The sequence below is a fragment of the Nansenia antarctica genome (assembly GCF_963989245.1).
Source record: "Nansenia antarctica genome assembly, chromosome: 20".
In the NCBI taxonomy this organism is placed as follows: Eukaryota; Metazoa; Chordata; class Actinopteri; order Argentiniformes; family Microstomatidae; genus Nansenia; species Nansenia antarctica.
The window spans coordinates 6170561-6193267 of record NC_137693.1 but is presented as its reverse complement, the minus strand read 5'-3'; the positions used below and the strand labels follow the sequence as shown (position 1 = coordinate 6193267).

Genomic DNA, 22707 nt, shown 5'->3' with positions numbered 1-22707 from the left:
GAGTGGATGACTCCTCATAGGCCCTCAATTGTTAGAAACTTGATTTCTCGCTTACTTCTCAAAAAGCTTCTGCTTATTTTTTTTTATTTTTTTTTTATACTTTATTGCAGGGCTGTACATTACATTTCAACTTTATTTATCTTGACTTATCTTGCCTTATTGCCTTATTTAGCTTTCAAAGCCTAAGAATTTTACTCTCTTACACTTGTGTAATGTGACATATCAATAAAACTTGAAACTTGAATATATAAATAAATAAATCATTCATATTGACTTTAACAGTGGGGAGCCAAATGTGCATGGGAGTAGGCAATATGTGTACACTGTAACAATGACACTCATTGTGAAAGATAATAGAAGTAGTCTACTTACCTATTAAGATAAGTGAAAATAGGCAACACTGCAAATGTGTTCTTCCCAGGACACTTTCTGGAGTATGACAGCATCGGTATCAGAAGTGTTGCTTATATATATTCAAACAACATATGGGTGGATCTCTCTGCATGCTTCCTGATTATAATACTGAACATGCTTCCTGTAATATCACTGAGTAGCTCCACCTCCTTTTTATAGGTGATTGAAACACATTAATGTGTAATTCTTACATTAATTTAGCCTATTTATGCGTAATGGGGGCTGGGATAAACTAGAGGGAGTACATTTTCTAAAAGATAGTTTATGTCTACGCTCAGCTCTCTAAAAGGGGTTAGGGTTGGACGAAAGATGGACAGATGAAAGGAAATAAGACAGCAGGATGATGCTGATGATGATGATGGGTGGATATGAATGTAGGAATTTGGATTGATGGATACACACACACACACACACGCGCACACACACACACACACACACACACACACACACACACACACACACACACACACACACGCACACACACACACACACACACACACACTCTCTCACTCACACACACAGAAACACTCTTATTTACTTGGTGCAGCAGGAGGCGACAGGCCCAAGCCTAAAAAGGAGGAAATACAAAACATTGTAAGTTCCTCTGTATTTCTGACCTCTAAATATTATTATTATAGTTTGCTCCTTACCAGAATCACACACACACACACACACACACACACACACACACACACACTCATTGTAAATGCTTTATTTATGTCCACATAAATGTAGAATATCTAAAAGACATAAATACTATCAGTGCATTTTGACATTATGAAAACAGTCAGTTACAATAGTGCTGCATTGACAACCAGTTATTCTACACATAGGATGTTATTCACACCAAATGATAACAGTGGATTGACATACAGTATCAATACTGTAAAACAGACAGTATAAAGCTCATGGGTACAAGAAGCACTGCCTTCTCCATATTGAGCGGCTACCAATAATAGCAGATACTGAGCAATACTTTTCTAACTGTTTGGCCCTTCTCTTAGATAGGCCAGCCATTTGAAGGCCTCTGACAACAAGCTTGTGAACATGGCCCAGGCTGCCAAATATGAAAACTAAAAGTTTACATCTGTAACCCAGTTGTGATATGGCCTGCTCCAGCTGTTGGTATTTCAAGAACTCGGTTGAAAAGGCTTCCTCTAGGCTATGGTCAAAGGTGCAGCCAACTTCTAGAATGAGCACCTCTCTGTGATTTTCATTGACAATTACATCATCGGGAGTGTTTGATGAAATATTAGAGAACACTTCTGAATCGTCACTACACAGACTGAACATGCTAGGCTTTACAGTGGAGTGCTTGTACAGCGTTGCGGCAGGCCTGAATATGGAAATGACAGTGACACCCTCTGAAATCAGATCCACGATTCGATCATGCCTACATATGGAGAGCCCTTTATAAGCATGACAACCATTTAAGATGTGGGGCATGGTTTCAGTTATCTGCTGGTGACTGTGATGTATGCAGTGTGGGCTATGACTGTCAGGAAGCCAGATGGAGAGGTTAAGCTTTGTTGGTAAAACCTGCAGCCTAGCTTTTAAAGTGAAGGTGACAATACACTCATCGAGAGTTACACTTTTGAACACTGCGTGAGAGACCGAGTGATCAGCAGCAGGGAGACATGCCAGATTCCCTTGCAGTTTCAGTTCAGTCCAGTGCTGCACACACACAGACACACATACACACTGTACTTACTATAACTGGTGAAGGTTGTTGTCGTGGTACTGGCTCCATCTGAAGAGGAGTAGCCCGAGGTGCTTAAGGCAGGAGGAAGCAGGCTCAGCCTGGGGGCCTGGGCCAGAGCTGGGCCAGAGCTGGGGTCAAAGCTGGGGTCAGGACTGAGACAGGAGCTGAAACACTTGCGGTGCTGCTGCTGCTGTCGGAGTCATTGTCGGACTGGTAGTACCCACGCAATGCCAGGCGGGCACTACGACGCGGCATGACTGATAGGAGAGAGAGAGGGATGGTGGGGGGCATCAAGAGAGCGATAGAGAAACACAAGGTCAAGTGTTGATTCCACACACTGTTTGCATCCCCAACCACTTGGGGGTTCACTTAAGTCAGGTTCAGAAATCACAAGTGTCTGCTGCTCATTAAAATGTTTCCTCAAATAAAATGCTGGTGTAAGCTCCTGGTGCAACCTGGGACACACAGGTTGTTTGTTTGTAATGTTCAGTTAGGTCATACTGTACATATATTTGGACAGATATTAAAAAAACCAACAACACATATTTTATTATTTTAGCTGTTTACCAAAACATATTCAGGTTACAGCTATATAATCAATATGGGCTTAACGTGTAGACTCTCAGCTTTAATTTGAGGCTTTTCATATCATGTCTCTGCTCCCTCATTAACGAACGTTAGTGCTTAGTTTAGTCCCGAGGACCTTCCCTTGTGTAACAAAAGGTGTCGTTGTTCTGCAGTGAATTCACCAACTTAGCCGCAGCCATTCGGGCTGAGATCCCTTTATGCCACGTATGTTTACAAAGTGGGAGCTATAACTAATAAAGCACATCACACTCACTCACACTTAAAATATCTTGCAAGTCCCATCAGATAATGCCAATGTTGTTTTATTTTAGATGACTGTCCCAGGATTAACTCAATAAAATGCTATAATCTACTGGAATTGGACGAGTCTTGAGACAATTGTAGCCAATTGAATGCTGAACAGGTGGGCACTGGGACTAACTCTCTTCAGCATAGGCTTATACTGACTATATATTAGGCTACAGTCATTTTGCACAAATACCTGACTGTTACTGTTCAGACTTCTGCTATTCAAAATAAATAACTGTCCATTTGTAGAATGTGCCTACAGCTCTGATTGGACTCAGGTAAAGTCAATTGAAATCAATTCAAGTTAATATGATCAAAAGACACCCAGACACTGTCAAAGTGGTTGAGGGACATCATAATCCCTTTCACAACAGGTGGAACTATTGACATTGTGTAATAAACTCATAGAGTAGATTATAATGATTTAAATGATCATTTACTAATGACAGCAAAAGAGGGAGAGAGGAGGATAGAGAGGGAGAGGAGGAGAGAGAGCAGGATGGTGTCGGCACACCAGAGAGAGAGAGCAAGAACCAGGTGAGAAAGTGGACAGGTAGTCAAGACCACAAAAGTAGCCTTGTGAACCGATGGTTCTCGAGCCTAATGGCCCATAGGGCAGGATTCTCCTGTTTCTGTAGCGTGAGGCGGCTTGATGTACAAGTACACCCCCTGGACGTGACGCTGGTATGTCGCAGGGTCTTACCCCCAACCAACCCTTAATGCTGAGTTATCATCACCGAGGGGGGGGGTTCCATGCCACAGTCCATGCCACCCCCCCAAGGCAGCAAACCTAGGGGAAACACTGAGAGCAGATAGATGAACTGTTCAGTGTCAATCTTGTAGAGATGGAGATGGAGGTTAAATCTCCAGAATAATGTCCAGCTACAATCGCAACAACATTCACAACATTTCTGGAGCCTGGTAGACCCAGACAACTATAAGAATATTCACCAAGCAGCCCTGAAAGTATTTGCTTTATTTGTCTACATACCTTTGCGAATCAGCTTTTTCTGATATGAATGTAATGAAATCTACATTCTGAACAAGACTGACAGATGACCATTTAAATGACTCTATAAGAGTGAACCTAAGTGGATACACTCCAGCATACACAACTGTAGTAGACTCCATGCAGTGACAGTCATCTCAATAGCATGGAAAAGTTAGCTGGACTTCGAGAGAATGTGTGTTATTGCGCCATCTTGTGGCAGGTGCTATAAATACACGAGGAATTGGTGTAATGTAAAGAAGATACGCTTTGGATATTAATGTAGTTAAAAGAAAGTATTGTACAACACATTTGATTGGCGTCATAGAGTTTACCTAATTTATCAAAGGTATTTAACTGTACAAATTAAACCGATTAATCGTGTTTCTCTTTCTTTCATTAATAGCCTCTAAGCAGGTGGCTACAGATCAACTTTAACTCGTGTTAAACATTTTTTAATAGGAAACATGAGAGTTAAGCATTAATTACACTCAAACTATTAGACACAGACAGTTCACTTTATATTAGTAGTTTAAGATTCCAGCGGAAGCAGCGCGTTTGCCCTTGTCGGCCACCGTAAATTAGGCTACCTACAACATCTTCAAATAGGCAACACCTGTCTCCCTGACTACCAATTAAAAAGTTCATGATGGCGACTGTCGCGGTTCATTCGGTGAGACTCGTAATAGATTACTGTTTTTGTAAATGATTTTTCTCTTACAGAAAACATTCATCCCCGTTGAATCGCCCCCAAGTGTTCCCTTGATATATGGGTTATTTGCTTTTGATATTCTTATCTTCTCCTTTTTCTTCTAGCAAGAGAAAGGAGCCAAAAAGAAGAGGGATGTCAAAGAGGTCCATGTTACTGCTGCACATGTTGTTGTTGGACCACATGTGAAGCATCCCCTGCAAAACAGGTGTCTTCTTTTGATTATACCATCTGTAACATACTTTGAGATGGTTTCTTGACTTGTATGTAAAATACTTTGAGATGGTTTCTTGACTTGTATGTAAAATACTTTGAGATGGTTTCTTGACTTGTATGTTTTATTAATGTCACCTATGTTCTGTGCCTCCATACCTTGCTGAAGCAGGGTAAGTGGCTTATTGCTGTCAATTAGAATAGTTAACCCTTAATAGTTACTTTTATTTGGTTTAGATGGGCTCTCTGGTTTTACAAGAATGATAAGAGCAAAATGTGGCAAGATAACCTGAGACTCATCACGAAGTTTGAGACAGTGGAAGACTTCTGGGCGTGAGTTTACCCATTGCTCTTATGAATTCAACTGTATGTATTAACTTAAGTTTAACTTAATAAACAATTACATTTTGAATGTGGAGGTCAAACCTGGCAACTGCAGCCTGTAAAACAAATGTATGTTGTCAAATGCCATCAGTTGTGATCATCCTTTAATCGGTTCAAAATCAAGTTTGCATGTCTTGTTTTATAGGTTGTACAACAACATGCAGATGGCGAGCAAGCTTTCGTCTGGTTGTGACTACTCTGTGTTCAAGGTGATTTTAGACTCTGGAGTGTAGAGTGATTGTGATTTTCATCTCGTTTCTCAGAGACATGTTAGAGATTTAAAAATGGGCAGAGAACGAGAAAGTAGTTTTGACCATTCAGGAAAATGCTTAATTAGTCCCTATATAACTTTGGCTATTTTATTATTACCACTTTATTTGTATTACCACTATTGTTTTGCTCAATTTGTCTTGTCTTATTTGTCTTTTATAACTATTGACACTATTTCTTTTCTCACTGCAATATTGAGAAACTGAAGCCTAAGGATTTTACTCCCTTAGACTTGTATAATGAGATGTAACAATAAGATTGAAACTTGACTACGTTGAAGCTGTCGTTTTCTCACCAGGATGGCATTGATCCCATGTGGGAGGACCGAAGCAACAAGTGTGGCGGCCGGTGGCTGATAACACTGTCGAAGCAGCAGAGGCATACTGAACTCGACCGCTTCTGGCTGGAGACGGTTAGCAATCGGTCCACTCAACCTGCCTCACTCGATTTTGCATTTTTGGATCACTGTGAAAGTCAGAGGTGGTCTAACTCTGACATTCACCCCTACATGTTATGCAAAACCCCAACTCAAACGTTTTTCCTGTTAACCAGTTTTACCAATTCATTGTTGAAATACCAGTGAGGCATATTTGTTGTATCCCTCTGATAATACAAAATCCATGTAGTTTCTGTCTCTTGCCAAAATATGTTATTGTTGTGTATTGTACCAGCTTCTTTGCCTCGTTGGAGAGGGCTTTGGATCCTTCAGCAGGGATGTTTGCGGCGCGGTCATCAATGTTCGAGCCAAAGGTGACAAAATTGCAATCTGGACCACCAATACTGAGAATGGAGATGCTGTCACTTATATAGGGTGAGTCCAGCATGATTCAGTGTGGACTGCATTTACATTTACATTTTTGGCATTTAGCAGATGCCTTATTCCAAAGTGACTTACAATCAATACATTTCACTAAGCAAGTGAATCATCAATCCACCAGTCGTAGCAGGAAGAGTAATCCACTGGACCTGGACTGTGCTCTGAGATTGATACTTCTCTTACTTACACAGTTGTGGGTTTTATTTGATATCATTAGTCTGTATGTAATAGTCAGTATGTCTGCCACTTTCAATTTCCATAAACTGCTGATAATTGTAACCACCAGACTTGCAGCAAATCCTGGGCAGATGTGGCCTGCTAACCATCAGGTTGTAAACTATAATTGTTCTGAATGAGCATCTGCTTAGCAACATAATGAATATAGTTGCCCATTAGGTGGATGGGAAGAGGGAAAACCTGCTGGTGCAATCCATTGCTTCTAGGATTACATGCGGCATGGGCCACATCTAATTGGCAACAGTTGTCCATGCAGTTTATCGTAAAGAGATGAGCGCTCAGTTGTAACATGAATGTTGCTTGTCAACGATCTTACTCTACACCTTTTGTGTGATTGATCATTAAACCTAACCCTTCATCATTGTTTCAGGCGGAAATACAAGGAAGGACTGGGCCTGCCTCCAAAACTTGTCATTGGATATCAAGCCCATGCAGATACTGCCACCAAGAGCAATTCAATAACCAAGAACAAATTTGTTGTGTAGAAATGTTATATACATTTTGTCTCCTATAGCAAAGTTTCAGTTTTTGTGTACACTAATTGTCATGTTATATTTTGCACATGTACTTGCACTTAATTCAATACTTTGTTTAATTGTGTGCATCACACCATGTACCTGTGGGAGGTATTTGTTTAATTAAAGGTGTAAGAGATATTTGTGAAGCCTAAAAATAAATTGGATAGATTGTATGTCTCTTGTGCATTTTCGTTCTGTTTGAAATGTCATTGAATTGAATTTGGCTGAACAAACAAATGGCACAACTTAAACATTAAACTCTTAAATGCTGTCTAACTGGAGCTGCATACTTTTTTTTAGAAGATTTGGGAAGTACCTCATTGTGCCAGTTCTGTGATCTACGATACATTTGAAAAGAGAATCGTGACCAGAGAACAGCTTAATTAGCTGAAGGAAATGGACTGCCCTCTGCCTGTTAATGTTTCATCTGGTTTACTGAAACAGGGCTCGGTGGTTGGAAACCATGGTGAGGTGAATCACATCAAGACACTGGGATTGCAGGAGAGAGTCTTTGTCACCACGACGACAGTACAGTCTTCTTGTTTTACAGTTGATTTTTTTTTTCTCTTTGAAGCCTTAACATCAACCACACACATTAAGGTATGTTTCTTTTCCTAAAGCTTGTTTTGAAAAGATGTGGCCTACTTAAAATACAGCAAATATCAATGGCACTCGTACCATATTAATCAGTATTTTACTGTTGGCTGTTACTCTATTTTGAAGATATGAATCACCTAAGTAAATGAATCACAAAGTCGAAAATTCTAAATTGTGTCAAACTATAACGTTAATATCAGAATGATTTGATAATGCATTCAAGCTTGGATAAAAGGTTGTTTTCCATCAGATGCATTGTTTTCGTCTCTAATTCGCGTATACAATTAGTAGTTCATTCATTTATTGAAATATCCTTTTCTGTTTATTCTCCTTGGGCATATGACATTGTTTTATGTCTTTGAGATGCTTAAATCAGAGCTATGGACCCATCGTTACATGAATATAGATACATGTACTGTATAATATATTGTTCACAAGTCATTATAGATTTTAATACTGAAGTACAATCCCATTGATTTGTTGGTAGACAGAGCATGCAAAATATCTGAATAATCTGCCCCAGTATATTTTTCCAGTGGCTCTGGCGGGTCTTTGTTCAATAGCACAGTCCTGCCCAAGCATTTTTCCAGGATAATTAGCTAGATGCAGCAGGACCGTTATCACAGCTCTCCATGGTGACAGGGTAGACTGGCCACAGCATTACTCTTAGCACTTGGCAGGAAGGGAGGTCAGTGGAGTGTGACATGACATTCCTAGGACCTGTAGTTTTTCCTTGTCAAGTCATGGTGTCAGAAACCAACTCCAGGCCCTAGTTCCTCCACCTGTGCCTCTGAAATGGATATATGTATAGTTAGAGGAAAAAGCTATAACAATAAAACTGTTGGAGCTTGTTTATGCTTTTATACCCTAAAAGTTCCCAGTGCTATAATATGCAATATTTCGATAGCAGTGTTTTACATCGAACTAGGAAAAATTAATAATCATATTGGCAAAACATTGTTAGCTATTGTATTTCATTAACCTCCTTGCAATCATATTTTCCCTTTGTTTTCAGGGTTGTGTTGCAGAATTTGTTACACAAGACTTCTCAACTAAGCACATACCGTACCTCTCCAGTTTTCTTTTACTTTAATGGACTTCACAAACTACTATTCATCAGAGCAAGAACATTATGAGTCAGAGACAACAACACAACAGACAGACTCACTGGAGAGGGCAAGACTGAGGGGACATTCAAAGTGTAATGTTAGATCCCTCCTAAGAGCTAAACCATGAGATTCTATCTGTACTACCTGATTCTGTTGGGGTCCAGTTGTGCCATCTCCACCTATGATCCTCATCAGAGAGCACAGAAGACAGGGGATATTATCCTGGGGGGGCTGTTTCCAATGCACTTCGGTGTTGCCTCCAAAAACCAAGACCTGGCAGCTCGGCCAGAATCCACAGAGTGTGTCAGGTAGTATTTATCATTGGTCATTATTGACAATTAAGAATTTGACTGTTTTGTGCTAGGTAATTCTGAACGTAAGTGGCAAGGTGATGCTGCCCTTTTTTTATTGCCGTGTGCTTCATATAAGGTACATATTCAACTTAACTTAACGCATATCACGTTTTGTTGCTCTTGCAGGTACAATTTCCGTGGATTCCGTTGGCTTCAGGCCATGATTTTTGCAATAGAAGAGATCAATAACAGCAGTACCCTCCTGCCCAACATCACACTTGGCTACAGGATCTTTGACACTTGTAACACAGTGTCCAAGGCCCTGGAAGCTACCCTTAGTTTCGTAGCTCAAAATAAGATTGATTCTCTAAACTTGGATGAATTCTGTAACTGCACGGCTCACATCCCGTCAACAATAGCAGTGGTGGGGGCGTCTGGGTCAGGAGTCTCCACTGCAGTTGCAAATTTGTTGGGCCTCTTCTACATACCACAGGTGAAGAATAGAATGATAATTTGAATGTAAAGGTACACTCTTTGTATAAATACACTCAGTAGACAATAGATGTCATGCCAGAACCCTACTGTATTTCATTGTACCGTTTACATATGTATGCTGAGCATATGATAAATAAACTTTGAAATACACAATCCATTGTGCAAATTGTATTCATCGTATCAAATCAAATCAAACTTTATTTTTATAGCACATTTCATACACGCTTTTATTTATTTATTTATATATCATTTCATGCACAATACAATGTGCTTTACAGGAGGATAATAGGGAGGAGTACCGGTAACTCATGTTCTAAAGCTACAATGTGTACTGTACTGTAATACTGTAGCAGCTTGGTCTTCAAAAACCTTTCGAGCAGCATTGACATCTCTTCTTGATGACTGAAAGATTGTTGTGTGATGTTGTGTGATTCACAAGTTATGCTCTGCTAAATCTTGTTGAAAACCCCTATCAGAATGTTTAAAAATGTCAATGACGTTATTCCCTCTGTGGTTGCAGATCAGCTATGCCTCCTCCAGCCGCCTGCTGAGCAATAAGAATCAGTTCAAATCCTTCATGAGGACAATCCCCACAGACGAGCACCAGGCCACGGCCATGGCAGACATCATCGACTACTTCCAGTGGAACTGGGTCATCGCGGTGGCATCTGACGATGAGTACGGACGCCCAGGGATTGAGAAGTTTGAGAAAGAGATGGAAGAACGAGACATCTGCATCCACCTGAATGAGTTGATCTCTCAGTACTTTGAGGACTACCGCATCCAAGGTTTGGTCGACCGTATAGAGAATTCATCAGCTAAAGTCATAGTCGTTTTCGCCAGCGGGCCCGACATCGAGCCCTTAATCATAGAAATGGTCAGACGGAACATCACCAACCGTATCTGGTTAGCCAGCGAGGCTTGGGCAAGCTCTTCCCTCATCGCCAAACCGGAGTATCTCGACGTCGTCGCTGGAACTATCGGCTTTGCCCTGAGGGCAGGTCACATACCTGGATTCAAGGAGTTCTTACAACAAGTTCAACCGAGGAAATCCAGCCACAATGAGTTTGTCAGGGAGTTTTGGGAGGAGACATTTAACTGTTATCTGGAAGACAGCCAGAAACTCAGAGACAGTGAGAACGGAAGCACCAGCTTCAGACCATCGTGTACGGGAGACGAGGACATCATGAGCGCAGAGACCCCATACCTAGATTACACTCACCTTCGTATCTCATATAATGTATATGTAGCTGTTTACTCTATTGCACAGGCCCTGCAGGATATATTTACCTGCACACCTGGACGTGGTCGTTTTGCCAACAACTCCTGCGCAGATATAAGGAAAATAGAAGCCTGGCAGGTAATATGCACACCTGTTAATTTAATTTTAATTTTAATTTAACACCCAGTTTTCGTTAGTGAGTTGGTCCCTTTGCTATGCCAGTAACCTGATCAAATACAGTGCTGTATGCAAAAGTATTCTCCCCCTGCACATTATCCTTGTAGTTGGACTTATTACGTTATTGAGTAACTTGGTAAAGATATTTTTGCATTTGAGCTCATTTAAGGAGAACCATCGCAAGAGGGGTGTATGTATACTATACATACAGTATGTGGTTCTGTTTCATTTATTTTGACAGGTTCTCAAGCAGCTCAGACATTTAAACTTCACGAACAGCATGGGAGAAAAGGTGCACTTTGACGAGAATCAAAGTCCGTCCGGAAACTACACACTTATCAACTGGCACCGGTCATCTGAGGATGGCTCTGTTGTGTTCGAGGAAGTCGGCTTCTACAACATGCGTGCTAAGAACGGAGCACAACTTTTCATTGATAAGACAAAGATTCTGTGGAATGGCTACAATACAGAAGTAAGTCCTGTCAGGAATATCTTTACTCAGCATACAATCTGTGTGTGATATACCTGTACCGCATGCTTATATGAAATACATTATACATGTTATGAGGAGTGTCAGTGCTGCATGAAATTAGATTTAAGTAAACTCACACACCAGAGACGGAAACAAACATTCTGTCCAGTTATTTTCCTTCTCCAAAGGAGGAGAGGTGGATGCAACATGTCCCCCAAAACACCCCCCACTAAACAGGGTTACCATATCCACATAATATTCCTTGTTTCCCACTGATTTATCTTATAAACACATATTGATATCTATAATGCCACCAATCTCATTCTTTGGTCTGTTTTCTCTTTTTTGATTACTGTGCTATAGGTGCCATTTTCCAACTGTAGTGAGGACTGTGAACCAGGCACCAGGAAGGGAATCATAGAAGGCATGCCAACCTGTTGCTTTGAATGCACAGAGTGCTCAGAGGGAGAATACAGTGATCACACAGGTGAAATATTATTAAAAAAGAAGAATGGTAACACTTTATATTAAGTTGTCCCTAGAGTAACATTAATATTGTAGTTATTTAGCAGATGCTCTTACCCAGATGATTTGCCTAAAGCATGTGACACTGCTTCTACCGTAACACAGTTTGACAGTGCTATAATAGCCACAGTGCTAGAGAAGGGGAAGAAAGAATGGAAAAATAATTGAATTAGAATTGCTTTTGTAACATTGTAAGTTTTTAGCAGATACTTTTAATCCAAAACGATTTACAATGACAAATTACAGGGATATTCTCCCTGGAGTAACCGCGGGCTAAGTGATTTAGGGCACACTAGTGGTGGTGTTGTTTCAGGCGGGATTTGAACTCCTTCCGATCACCAGTCCAACTCACTAGTTATTCACTCATTCAGTCATATTATTATACAAGTGGAATAAGGATCATAAACTGCTCAACTCACTTACTATGCAATTATAAATAAATGACTAATGTGCTATGTAACAGTATCTTAATACGATGTTGATACTAATGCAATTACAGCGTTACTACACAGGTACTGGGGCAACTTAATTGTAACTGTCATATTTCATGTATTACCCTTGTACATCATATTTCTTCATGTTAATAATACCAATATTGGACTCTTTCCCTACAGATGCCAGTGTTTGCACGAAGTGTCCCACTGACTCCTGGTCTAATGAGAACCACACATCTTGTTTTCTGAAGGAGATAGAGTTTCTCTCATGGACAGAGCCATTTGGGATAGCCTTGGCAATATGTGCCGTATTAGGGGTATTCTTGACAGCCTTTGTTATAGGAGTATTTGTCAGATTTCGTAATACCCCAATTGTTAAGGCCACAAACAGAGAACTGTCTTACCTCCTCCTGTTCTCCCTCATCTGCTGTTTCTCCAGCTCTCTGATCTTTATCGGTGAACCCCAGGATTGGACCTGCCGACTACGCCAACCTGCCTTCGGGATCAGTTTCGTTCTCTGTATCTCCTGCATCCTGGTCAAAACCAACCGGGTACTTTTGGTATTTGAAGCCAAGATCCCCACCAGTCTTCACCGTAAGTGGTGGGGGCTAAACTTGCAGTTCCTTTTGGTGTTCCTGTGTACCTTTGTGCAAGTAATGATATGTGTGGTCTGGCTTTACAACGCTCCTCCGGCGAGCTACAGGAACCATGACATTGACGAGATCATTTTCATCACGTGCAACGAAGGCTCTATGATGGCGCTAGGCTTCCTGATCGGGTACACGTGCCTACTGGCGGCCATATGTTTCTTCTTTGCATTCAAATCGCGAAAACTGCCAGAGAACTTCACCGAGGCCAAGTTCATCACCTTCAGCATGCTCATCTTTTTCATCGTCTGGATCTCCTTCATTCCTGCCTACTTCAGTACCTACGGCAAGTTTGTGTCAGCTGTGGAGGTCATTGCTATACTCGCCTCCAGCTTTGGATTGCTGGCCTGTATCTTCTCCAATAAGGTCTACATCATCCTCTTTAAACCCTCCAGGAACACGATAGAAGAGGTCCGTTGTAGCACGGCGGCCCATGCTTTCAAAGTGGCTGCCAAAGCCACCCTGAGACACAGCTCAGCCTCCAGGAAGAGGTCCAGCAGTGTGGGTGGATCCTCTGCCTCGACTCCCTCCTCCTCCGTCAGCCTAAAGACCAATGGTAACGATCCGAACTCCCCACCAGGTCACCGAAGAGGCCGTAAGCCAAGAGTGAGCTTTGGGAGTGGAACGGTTACTCTCTCCTTGAGTTTTGAGGAGTCCAGAAGGAATTCCATGAAGTAGTGAAGAACCATTTTAGAGGATTGAGGGCTGTGGTATGGTGGCTGTGCAGGTGTACGTAGATATGACGAATTCACATGAAAAGCTTTGAAGTACTGAACTATTGAACTAACGTATTCATAAAAATGAATCCAGCGTTGGATGCAATTGCATTGCAGTCAATCTGCATTGTTGATTCTGATGATAATTGAAAAATATGGCATCAAACACATTTTACTTTTATTTTGTATGTATATTTGTATTCAAAGATATGAGTATATTGGCATACAATATAAAACATTGCTCTTTGTTCCATTTCTCCATCCCTCAACAATCCCCCAACACATCACCAATACATACAGCCTTCAAATTCAACAATGAAAATAAATACATAGAAAAAGCTACATACATGGTATTATTCCATTGTTACATTATTCCATTCGGAAGAGGTGAAGGAGGTCGATATCACACAACAACTTTAAGGAGGAGATAGGGAATAAGGTCAAGAGTAATCAGCTAATTTGGGGGAAGTGCCTCCAGGTTTTCAAAGTAGGATATTATAGGGTTGCAAATAGAATGAAATGTAGTTGACCCTCTACACTACAGAATATTTAATATTTTTTAGTTTTCAGAATAACATAAATATTAATCATCTTTAAGCCAGAGGGATGCTTTCGGAGGGTTGGAAGACTTCCAGAAACTAAATATTTTGAGATGGCATTATGCATTCAAGTCAGTTAGGAGACATTTTGTATTCCAATGATGTATACCAAGACTTTCCTTATGTATTTGTATTTTTTATTTTAGTAGACACATGAAACCAAATGTATGACCTATGATATAAATGTATGTTAAACTTCCTTGATATTGCTGCAACAAGGACAATTGTGGACTATGTAAATAAAACAGTAAAACATACCATTCCCGTGAGTGTCCCTGTCATTCGAAAATGGAAGAAAATGGGTTAGGGCTAAATTCGGACTAGGGTTAGGGCTCTAAACATTTACTCCATACATATCATATCCATGCAAGAAAATACACAATATTTTGAGAAACTTTGATTTTAAGATGAATTATTCTCCAGAGTCAAAACAGATGTGCAGTCAAAAGCTTTGAACGTTTGTATTGATAAAGATGATACGGCTGTGCCTTGGAGGATCCTTTAATGGCGCTTTTCCATTTGTCGGCCTGGGTCGGGTCGGGTCGCTTCTTTAGCTACCCATCGAGGGCAGGAACCTTTTTTGAGACCCGGAACCTTTTTGCCAGGCTGACGCTGCACACCGTTGATTGGTCAATGGAAATCATCATCCCATGTTCATAGATTTCTTCTCTAACCGCCATCTTTAAATACCACATTCGCTCTTGGAAAATGTCACTACAGTTTCTGTAATAGCTTATTAATAAAGATTCGAAAAATTATGCTGACCATCGTATTATCTTAGTTTAATGTCATTTCAATGCATCATAGGACTTTTATTTACAACAAGCATAACACAAAAATCGCTATTATGCACCGTCTTTGCCCGTGAATAACACCGGCTGTGAAGGTGGTAGAAACACAATACTCCTTTGCTAACTTCACCATCGGTATACGGTCATTTTGAGCCTTTAACCACCGCGCTGACACCCCGAGAAGATATGCTTTTAACCAGCGGTGTAGTCTAGTTTTTTCTAGTGGGTATACTGTGATTTTCCCTCCCAGCCTCATATTGTTCATTTCGGAACGCCATAAAAATGCTGATCTGTGCATGATAGTGCTACATTTTGACATATTTCATGTCGCATTTCCCCCCGTTGATGGTATATGACGCTATAGTCAGTCTCAATGGTCCAAAAGTCAAGTGCTTCGTAACACAGACAGGGTGAATTTTATGAATGAAAGTGAAAGTTCTGTCACAAAACGCTGTTACGTATCCTCACACATTTTTAAGTGGGTATATGGAAATCCTTGGCTTTCCTAGTGGGTATACGGCGTAGTCCTGCGTATCACCTCACTGCTTTTAACCGTAAACTCAATGAATCTGTGCCTGCAGCACCGCGCCAGCTGGATGAAACTACCGTTGACAGCGGGGGGAGAGAAACGTTTTAACAAGGAATTCGCTCCGCGCTGTGTCGACCGTGATAGCAGTGTCGTATCGACACCATTCAAATGGTTTTGGATTCCCTGTCCTCTCCCCTATCCGGACACGTTTGAATTGTTATCCTAACCCACGGTAAATCACAGTTATTAACCCGCAAAGGGTGCCTCCGTCACCGTGTTTGTCCGTGAATAACACGGCACACAATGATACTACAGTTCATAAAGCAGACAAGTGAAGGCAGTGGTTTTAAGGGTTCAAAAAACATGACTTTATTATGTGTACATAGCTTCCTCTCTCTCTTTCTCTTTCTCTCCAAAAAACCACGGTTAATAATATACCACATGCCGAGGAAAAAGTATACGATAGCTTCAAGTTCCTCCATGTCGCTGTTGTTGTGGCTGTGTTGTGTCTCGTGAAAATATACGTCACCACCATGGCGCGCTTTTATAACGCGTAACTCCGCCTACTATCTTCTACTCCTCCTACTCATTCCTGGTCTCTTGTGTAAAGTGGAAAACCAGAACTGTTCAAAAGCGTGCCGAAGCGTGCCGAAGCGAGCCGACCCGAGCCGAGCCGGGCCGATAGTGGAAAAGCGCCATTGGTCTCCAGGAGTGCATTGCTGAAGGGAGGGGTAGAGGGGCTAGGAGCTGATTACGCTTACGTCCTTCAGCGTACTGTTTGCGGAAGTGGAAGGGGGAGGTTTCCAGGAATTCCACTAGCCCAAAACTGTAGTAGTGAGAAGTTTAGAAGTCAGCTACTGAAAAGGTAAGCTAAACATTTTCGACATACTTTCAATACTTTTGTTTGTGCACCTCTCATCATAATAACGTGCATATTGGTGCGCTGAAACAGTTTAATTCACAAGTTTAACATGAATAATAAGACCCACTATCTATGACACCATTGCAATCTTTTAGCTCTGATGTAAAATGAACACCTTTGCATACATGCGACAGGGACATAACGGAGAATAACGCGCGAGACGAAATAGCGGATTATTGATTTGGAGACTGACACGCGCCATGATGTTAATGACATGAAGTCACACGTGTGATTAATGACATGATGTGACACGTTCCCATCGAGCCAGGAATGCGGTTTTAATTTATAAGCGAGATTGAGACTGGAAATAAAAATGTGATACCTATTTATAATTCTAATACCACTACTGTACCCAGGACATTAACATTATAGTTCCTTTCCAATGCATCATCTTCTCTGAATGGTTAACGGACGTAGTAGCGATGTATGCTATATTATTGCTGACAACAGATGTCTATATAAACCTCAGTCACTGGATATGTGATTCCTAAAACATCCTTTTTTCTGGACGCTCATTTCATGCTAGCTAAGCCATGTGATGTTTAATAGTGCTACGGTGCATTTCTCCCATTTGACAAAACTAGCATCTAGCTAGGCAGCTGGTAGCCAGGAGTATTAATACATCTCAGCCTGCTTGCCTTGGTTTCATTGCATGATTCCCAAGAGCCATTTCAAGTTGATGTGGAAGTTGTTGTCACTGCTGCTGAGTTGATTTTCTCCCTGAATCACAACAGGACAACACCAGTCAAGTGTTTAACCAACAATCAATTAAGAGAGCCCTAAGGTACTAGTAGTTAGCTAAGTAACGTAGCTACCTTTGTGATTTGGCCGTTGTCAAGAGCAGTTTGAATGAATGAATGAATGGTCTTTATTGTCATTAATACAGTACAGGTACCATACAACGAAATTTGGGAGGGGGGGCTCCCCTGGTGCTAGGAAAAAAATACTAAAAACAAGAAGGGAAAAGAGCTGGTTTACATAAATAAATAAATATCCACTATACTATACTATACAAATAAACCCCTTAGCTTGTGATTCTGTGCAGAGAACAAATAAGAACAACGTGGCACTGTGAGTTGAGCTACGGACAAAGCACACAGGTACTCTTTCAGTTGACATACCTGGATAGTGTGTGTGGAAAGACAATGACCAGGAACTGTGTCAACATGAAACCAAAGAGCAAACAGGTGAGGAGTTAGAAAAGATCATTATTCCATATAAGTAACTTACTTGTCTGTTGAGTTTTCTATAAAGGGATGTTACGCTTTTTCCTGGTTTAGCCCTGACCTTGGGTGTAGCCTAGTTGATTAGCCCAAATAGCTATTCAACAAACAAGACTACTCAAAGCAAAAGTATATTACAAAAAACTGGGCTTCTCAACTACGGTCAAGGACAGGTCAGGGTAAAACCAGGACAGAATCTTTAAAAACGTGGAGAATCCCTTTAACCTTCAGATGAAGGGAGGGAATTGAGTAAGTAGGCTACTTGTAGAATGACACACCTCAGTGCACCACCTTGGTAAGACACTGAACTGTACTGTTACTGCATTTTGCATAATGCCAGAATGGTACTTATCTTATCTCTCTCTTCAGGTGCAGCTCTCAGAGGGAAGTTCATTGCCAAAAAAAGAAAGAAAAGCAAAACATCCGGGCTACATTCCCCTACACTGGTTTTACGGGTTTTCCCAAAGTAATGCAACATCTTTGTCATGATGGGAATGACCGATCAGAGGACCTGATCAACTCCGCTCAGTTGTTTTTTATGGTTACGCAGCAGAGAAGAGCCAAATAGATGTCGTAAACCAGGACCACTTTTTTTTTTGGGTGTTGACATCTCTACAATTGGGCAGCCATGGGAGTCTTTAGGAGGGGAAAGTATTTGATGCTGTTGCTGGTCTTGCTCTCTGTGCTGGTTTGGATCACCCTCTTTGCAGGTGAGACAGTAAACTCGATCCAAAATGCTCCGGTCTCACCACAGACAATTAGCAAAGCAGAAGTCCAGGGGAGGGGTGACCAAAACTCCAGGAGTACAATGACACATGTGTTCTCTGACACTCCATCACCGAAAGAGAACTGTCCTCAGAAATCACCGCTACTTCGTAAGTACAGAGTACACTTACATGTCCTTGTAGAGTACAGTACATTTCCTTGTAGCAGCATAGGCTATGTATTGTGTGTAGTGTGCATTTCTGTTATGGTAAGTTTGGATTTTGTGTGAACTATAGAGCTTCAAGCTACATGGGGATAATGAAATGGATAGTTTGATAAATGTCTAGGGTTGTAAGCGTTCAACATTATCTTGTCATGTATTGCTCTTAGTCAAGGCCTACATGTTAGATATGTGCATCTCATTATACTCGCACATTTGGCAACACTTTGCATGTAGCCTAGGCCTACATGAAATGGCTCTTTGTTGACTGAAAGTGTCAATCACCATATGGGATGCAGATGGTACAAAATATGTTGTTGGGTTTTTTCATGTGAATCAACAGAAATGCAAACTTTTAACACCTTTTATTTGTCAGTGAGCGGAACAAAACGTACACACATTTTACTGTTATTATTTAATTTAGTTTTGACCATATATATTCTGATATACATATATATTCAGATATTCTGTCAATGAAATGTAGTTACCTGGAACTCAGTTGTGTGCCAGATGGATGTGCCTAGACTTCCATTGTGTTTTCTCTTTTGTTGTAGAGGGAGCGCTGAAGCTGTCATTCGAGCCCACCCTTACCCTCAAGGAGGTGGAGAGTGAGAACAGAGATGTGGAGGAGGGCAAATATCAACCTCCAGACTGCATAGCCCGGCAGACTGTGGCTATCCTCATCCCCCACCGGAGCCGTGAGAAGCATCTTCTCTACTTACTTCATCACCTGCACCCCTTCCTTCAGAGGCAGCAGCTACACTACAGCATCTATGTCATCCACCAGGTAACAGAATCAATCTAATCTATTATGTCACATATGTTATGTTATTACTACCTGTAAGCAATATTTTTTCATCACCTTTTATGGAGTGGATTGTATGTCTAAAAGATCTCCTGTGAAAATATGGAGGTGCTGATATTGAAAGAGGTTGATGTTTTGGTCTTGATTCGTGTGTTGTGACAGGCTGGAGAGGCAAAGTTTAACCGGGCCAAGCTGCTCAATGTGGGATACTTGGAGGCACTCAAGGACTACAATTGGGACTGCTTCATTTTTCATGACGTAGACCTCGTTCCTGAGAACGACTACAACTTATACAATTGTGAGCAGCAGCCTAAACACTTAGTGGTTGGGAGGAACGCCACAGGGTACAAGTAAGTATCTTAACTCACTTACTCATTGTATCAAATACAATCGACAGTAGTCTACAAGTTTGTCATCACAGCAGCATTCAGGCTTGCATGACTTGGTAGGGTTGCAGCTACAGTGTCAATATAAAGTCATTCACTGATGACAGTTTGGCATTTAGATTTTGACCAACATTCAAACCAAAAACTGGAAATGGGGTCTGTAGTATCTCTCTTTTTTATGATCAATTTCTATTGTTTTCCCCCCAAGATTGAGGTACAAAGGCTACTTTGGAGGGGTGACAGCCATGACGAGAGACCAGTTTTATAAAGTCAACGGATTCTCAAACACATACTGGGGATGGGGTGGAGAAGACGACGATCTTCGCATCCGGTGAGACCCCCACTTAAGACTTGATCTTCTAATGTCAGATTCCATCACATTTCTCTCATACATTTATTAATACGGAATGGTATTGATTGACTGATTTAGTTTGACTGTTGACAGTTGACTGTGGTTTGTGTCTTCTAGGGTGGGGCTCCAGAAAATGAAGATTGTGAGACCACCCTCTGATATAGCACGCTATACCATGGTGTTTCATAAAAGAGATAGTGGAAACGAAATTAATAAAGACAGGTCAGTGAATGTAGATATACAGTACATCAATGGTATACCTTCGGCCTCTAGTTTAGTTTTGTTTGCCTGACAGTTTTTTTTGTAATTTTCTTGTTTTTCTGTAAAGCGACCTTGGGGCCCTTGAAAGGCTCTATATGAATTTAAGTTATTGTTATTGTTATGCCATCATGTTAGAAATGATATAGTTATTCACCCTTCATTTATGTAATATCAAGGTGAAATTCTGTCTCCTTTACAGGATGCGTTTGCTCGGACGGACACCTCAAGTCTGGAAAAACGACGGACTGAACACCTGTTCCTATAACACGATGTCAGTGGAGAGACCACCTCTGTACATAAACGTCACTGTGGACATCGGGAAGCCTCAGGGGCTCCACTGAGGCCTTAGCTGATTCACTGTAGTACAACTGAAGTGAATAGTGAGTTTATTGTCTGTTGCTGTTTACCATAGTCAATGTAGTCCTCATAGTGTTTTTTGAACTTGAAACCAATCCAAGCAGGGCATTGGTAACACTGAAAGGTCCTAAAAGTCCATGTCTCATTCTAACAGCCTGGAAGCACTATTCAATCCACACTGGCAATCAGTCTCTAAGGGCTAAGATCTGTTTGCACAGCAGAGAGCAACATTTCATTGAGTGGAATTTGAATTGGTCTCTACATAAACATGGTTTTGTTAAGCATATGTAATCAGAAGTCAATTCTAACACAGCGTGCTGTTTTTTGCCATACCTCAGAATGCTGATTACCAGTTTCGATTGAATAAAACCCCCCGAAGGTTTACGGCTTGAATTTCCTGCCCTATTAAAAAAAGAGAGCTAAAGATTGCTCTCGAGTCACTCCTACGGTACATGAATGTAGAATATTAGTACATACGAGTGGGATCTGTCTGCATATTAATGATTATATTATCCATAGCATGTTAGTGAAGGAATGTTACATAGAGATTAATTGCAGGTTTTATGAAAGCCTCTTAACAACCATTTGCAGTGTGGATAGCTTTCATTGTATAGACATGTGACATTGTGGATCAACATGTTAGGTCACCATGCTGCTACGATATGTGTGAGGTAACTGATACACTCATATCATAAAATTTGTGGTAAAATACTTTGTTGCCTTAATCCATTTGTAAATTGAAAATTGGAGAGAAAAAAAATCAAAGTATCAAAGTAATTCTTTATTTTATTTTATTGCTGATCAATACATGTAGGTCCTTGTCAATGGCTATGAAGAGTCTATTTTGCCCTTTGTATGTGACATTTTCACTCTTTTATCAAATGTATTATTGGTCTGACTGTTTTTAAATGATCTAGTAGGCCTATTGCTTGTTAAGATTTATAATATATTTTGGAAATATGATATTTGCATTTGCTTCTGTAGGTGATTCATATTTCCATTGGGTGAGGTCTCTGTTACCAAGAAATGCATTATGCACTTACTGAAGACTTTATTAGGAACACTATTACACTACGGTATTATACTAATACTGGGTAGGGCCTCTCATTGCTCTCAAAACAGTCTCAATTCTTCGTGGCATTGAATCCACAAGATGTTGGAAACATTCCTTTGAGATTCTGGTCCATGATAACATGATTGTATCACGCCATTTTTCAGGTGCACTTTCAAGCTGTGAATCTCCCGTTCTACCACATCCCAAAGGTGCTTTGTGACATGGTGCATTATGCTGGAAGTAGCCATTGCGTACATTGTGGCTAAGAAGGGGTGCACATGGTCAGAAACAATACTCTATAGTATACTAATAGGCTGTAACATTCAGCGATGATTGATTGGTATTAACGGGACCAAAGTGTGCCAAGAAAACATTCCCCACACCATTATACCATCTCCACCAGCATGTACTTGACAGGAGTACATGTGTTCCTAATAAAGTGTTTGGTGTGTGTAAGTACTGTAGCATTCAACATCTCAGTTGTGATATTTGTTTCTGTGTTTCTGTATGATTATGAACGATTGCAGAACATATAATATTTAGGGGTGCCATGATGACTGTTTAATTAAGAGTGCCATTCTGGGAGAGGCCATGTTGTGTACATTTATTTTAAAATCACATTGTTAGTTTTGTTGATTTCATTGGGTGAAAGGGAAACATATAAGTGAAATGGAGTTTTTGCATTTCA

The 22707-nt window shown here is 40.8% G+C and overlaps 3 protein-coding genes across 3 annotated transcripts; all 3 read left to right on the top strand.

Annotated features, from left to right (window-relative positions):
- Positions 1-4629: 4629 nt before the first annotated feature.
- On the top strand, positions 4630-7095 carry eif4e1b (eukaryotic translation initiation factor 4E family member 1B; the record flags this gene model as incomplete). The annotated part of the gene is made up of 7 exons (XM_080550030.1): positions 4630-4653; positions 4797-4897; positions 5140-5235; positions 5432-5495; positions 5855-5968; positions 6228-6367; positions 6981-7095. 7 exons carry the CDS (start codon positions 4630-4632, stop codon positions 7093-7095), a joined length of 654 nt encoding a protein of 217 aa, XP_080406156.1.
- A 1862-nt stretch (positions 7096-8957) lies between these two features.
- Positions 8958-13777, top strand: casr (calcium-sensing receptor; the record flags this gene model as incomplete). The annotated part of the gene is made up of 6 exons (XM_080550158.1): positions 8958-9142; positions 9314-9620; positions 10143-10982; positions 11263-11493; positions 11857-11980; positions 12633-13777. 6 exons carry the CDS (start codon positions 8958-8960, stop codon positions 13775-13777), a joined length of 2832 nt encoding a protein of 943 aa, XP_080406284.1.
- A 4884-nt stretch (positions 13778-18661) lies between these two features.
- b4galt4 (UDP-Gal:betaGlcNAc beta 1,4- galactosyltransferase, polypeptide 4) lies at positions 18662-22667 on the top strand. The gene is made up of 6 exons (XM_080550173.1): positions 18662-18754; positions 19359-19591; positions 19772-19959; positions 20204-20326; positions 20465-20569; positions 20808-22667. The coding sequence occupies exons 1-6, from the start codon at positions 18688-18690 to the stop codon at positions 20947-20949; spliced, it is 858 nt and encodes a 285-aa protein (XP_080406299.1). The 5' UTR covers positions 18662-18687; the 3' UTR covers positions 20950-22667.
- The last annotated feature ends 40 nt before the right edge of the window (positions 22668-22707 follow it).

Bases quoted from the DNA above. Each gene is read 5' to 3' on its own strand.
- b4galt4 (XM_080550173.1), top strand. From the start codon at position 18,688: ATGACACATGTGTTCTCTGACACTCCATCACCGAAAGAGAACTGTCCT. The intron at 19,960-20,203 runs GTAAGTATCTTA...TTTCCCCCCAAG, and splicing joins AGGAACGCCACAGGGTACAA to ATTGAGGTACAAAGGCTACT. The intron at 20,327-20,464 runs GTGAGACCCCCA...TGTGTCTTCTAG, and splicing joins GACGACGATCTTCGCATCCG to GGTGGGGCTCCAGAAAATGA.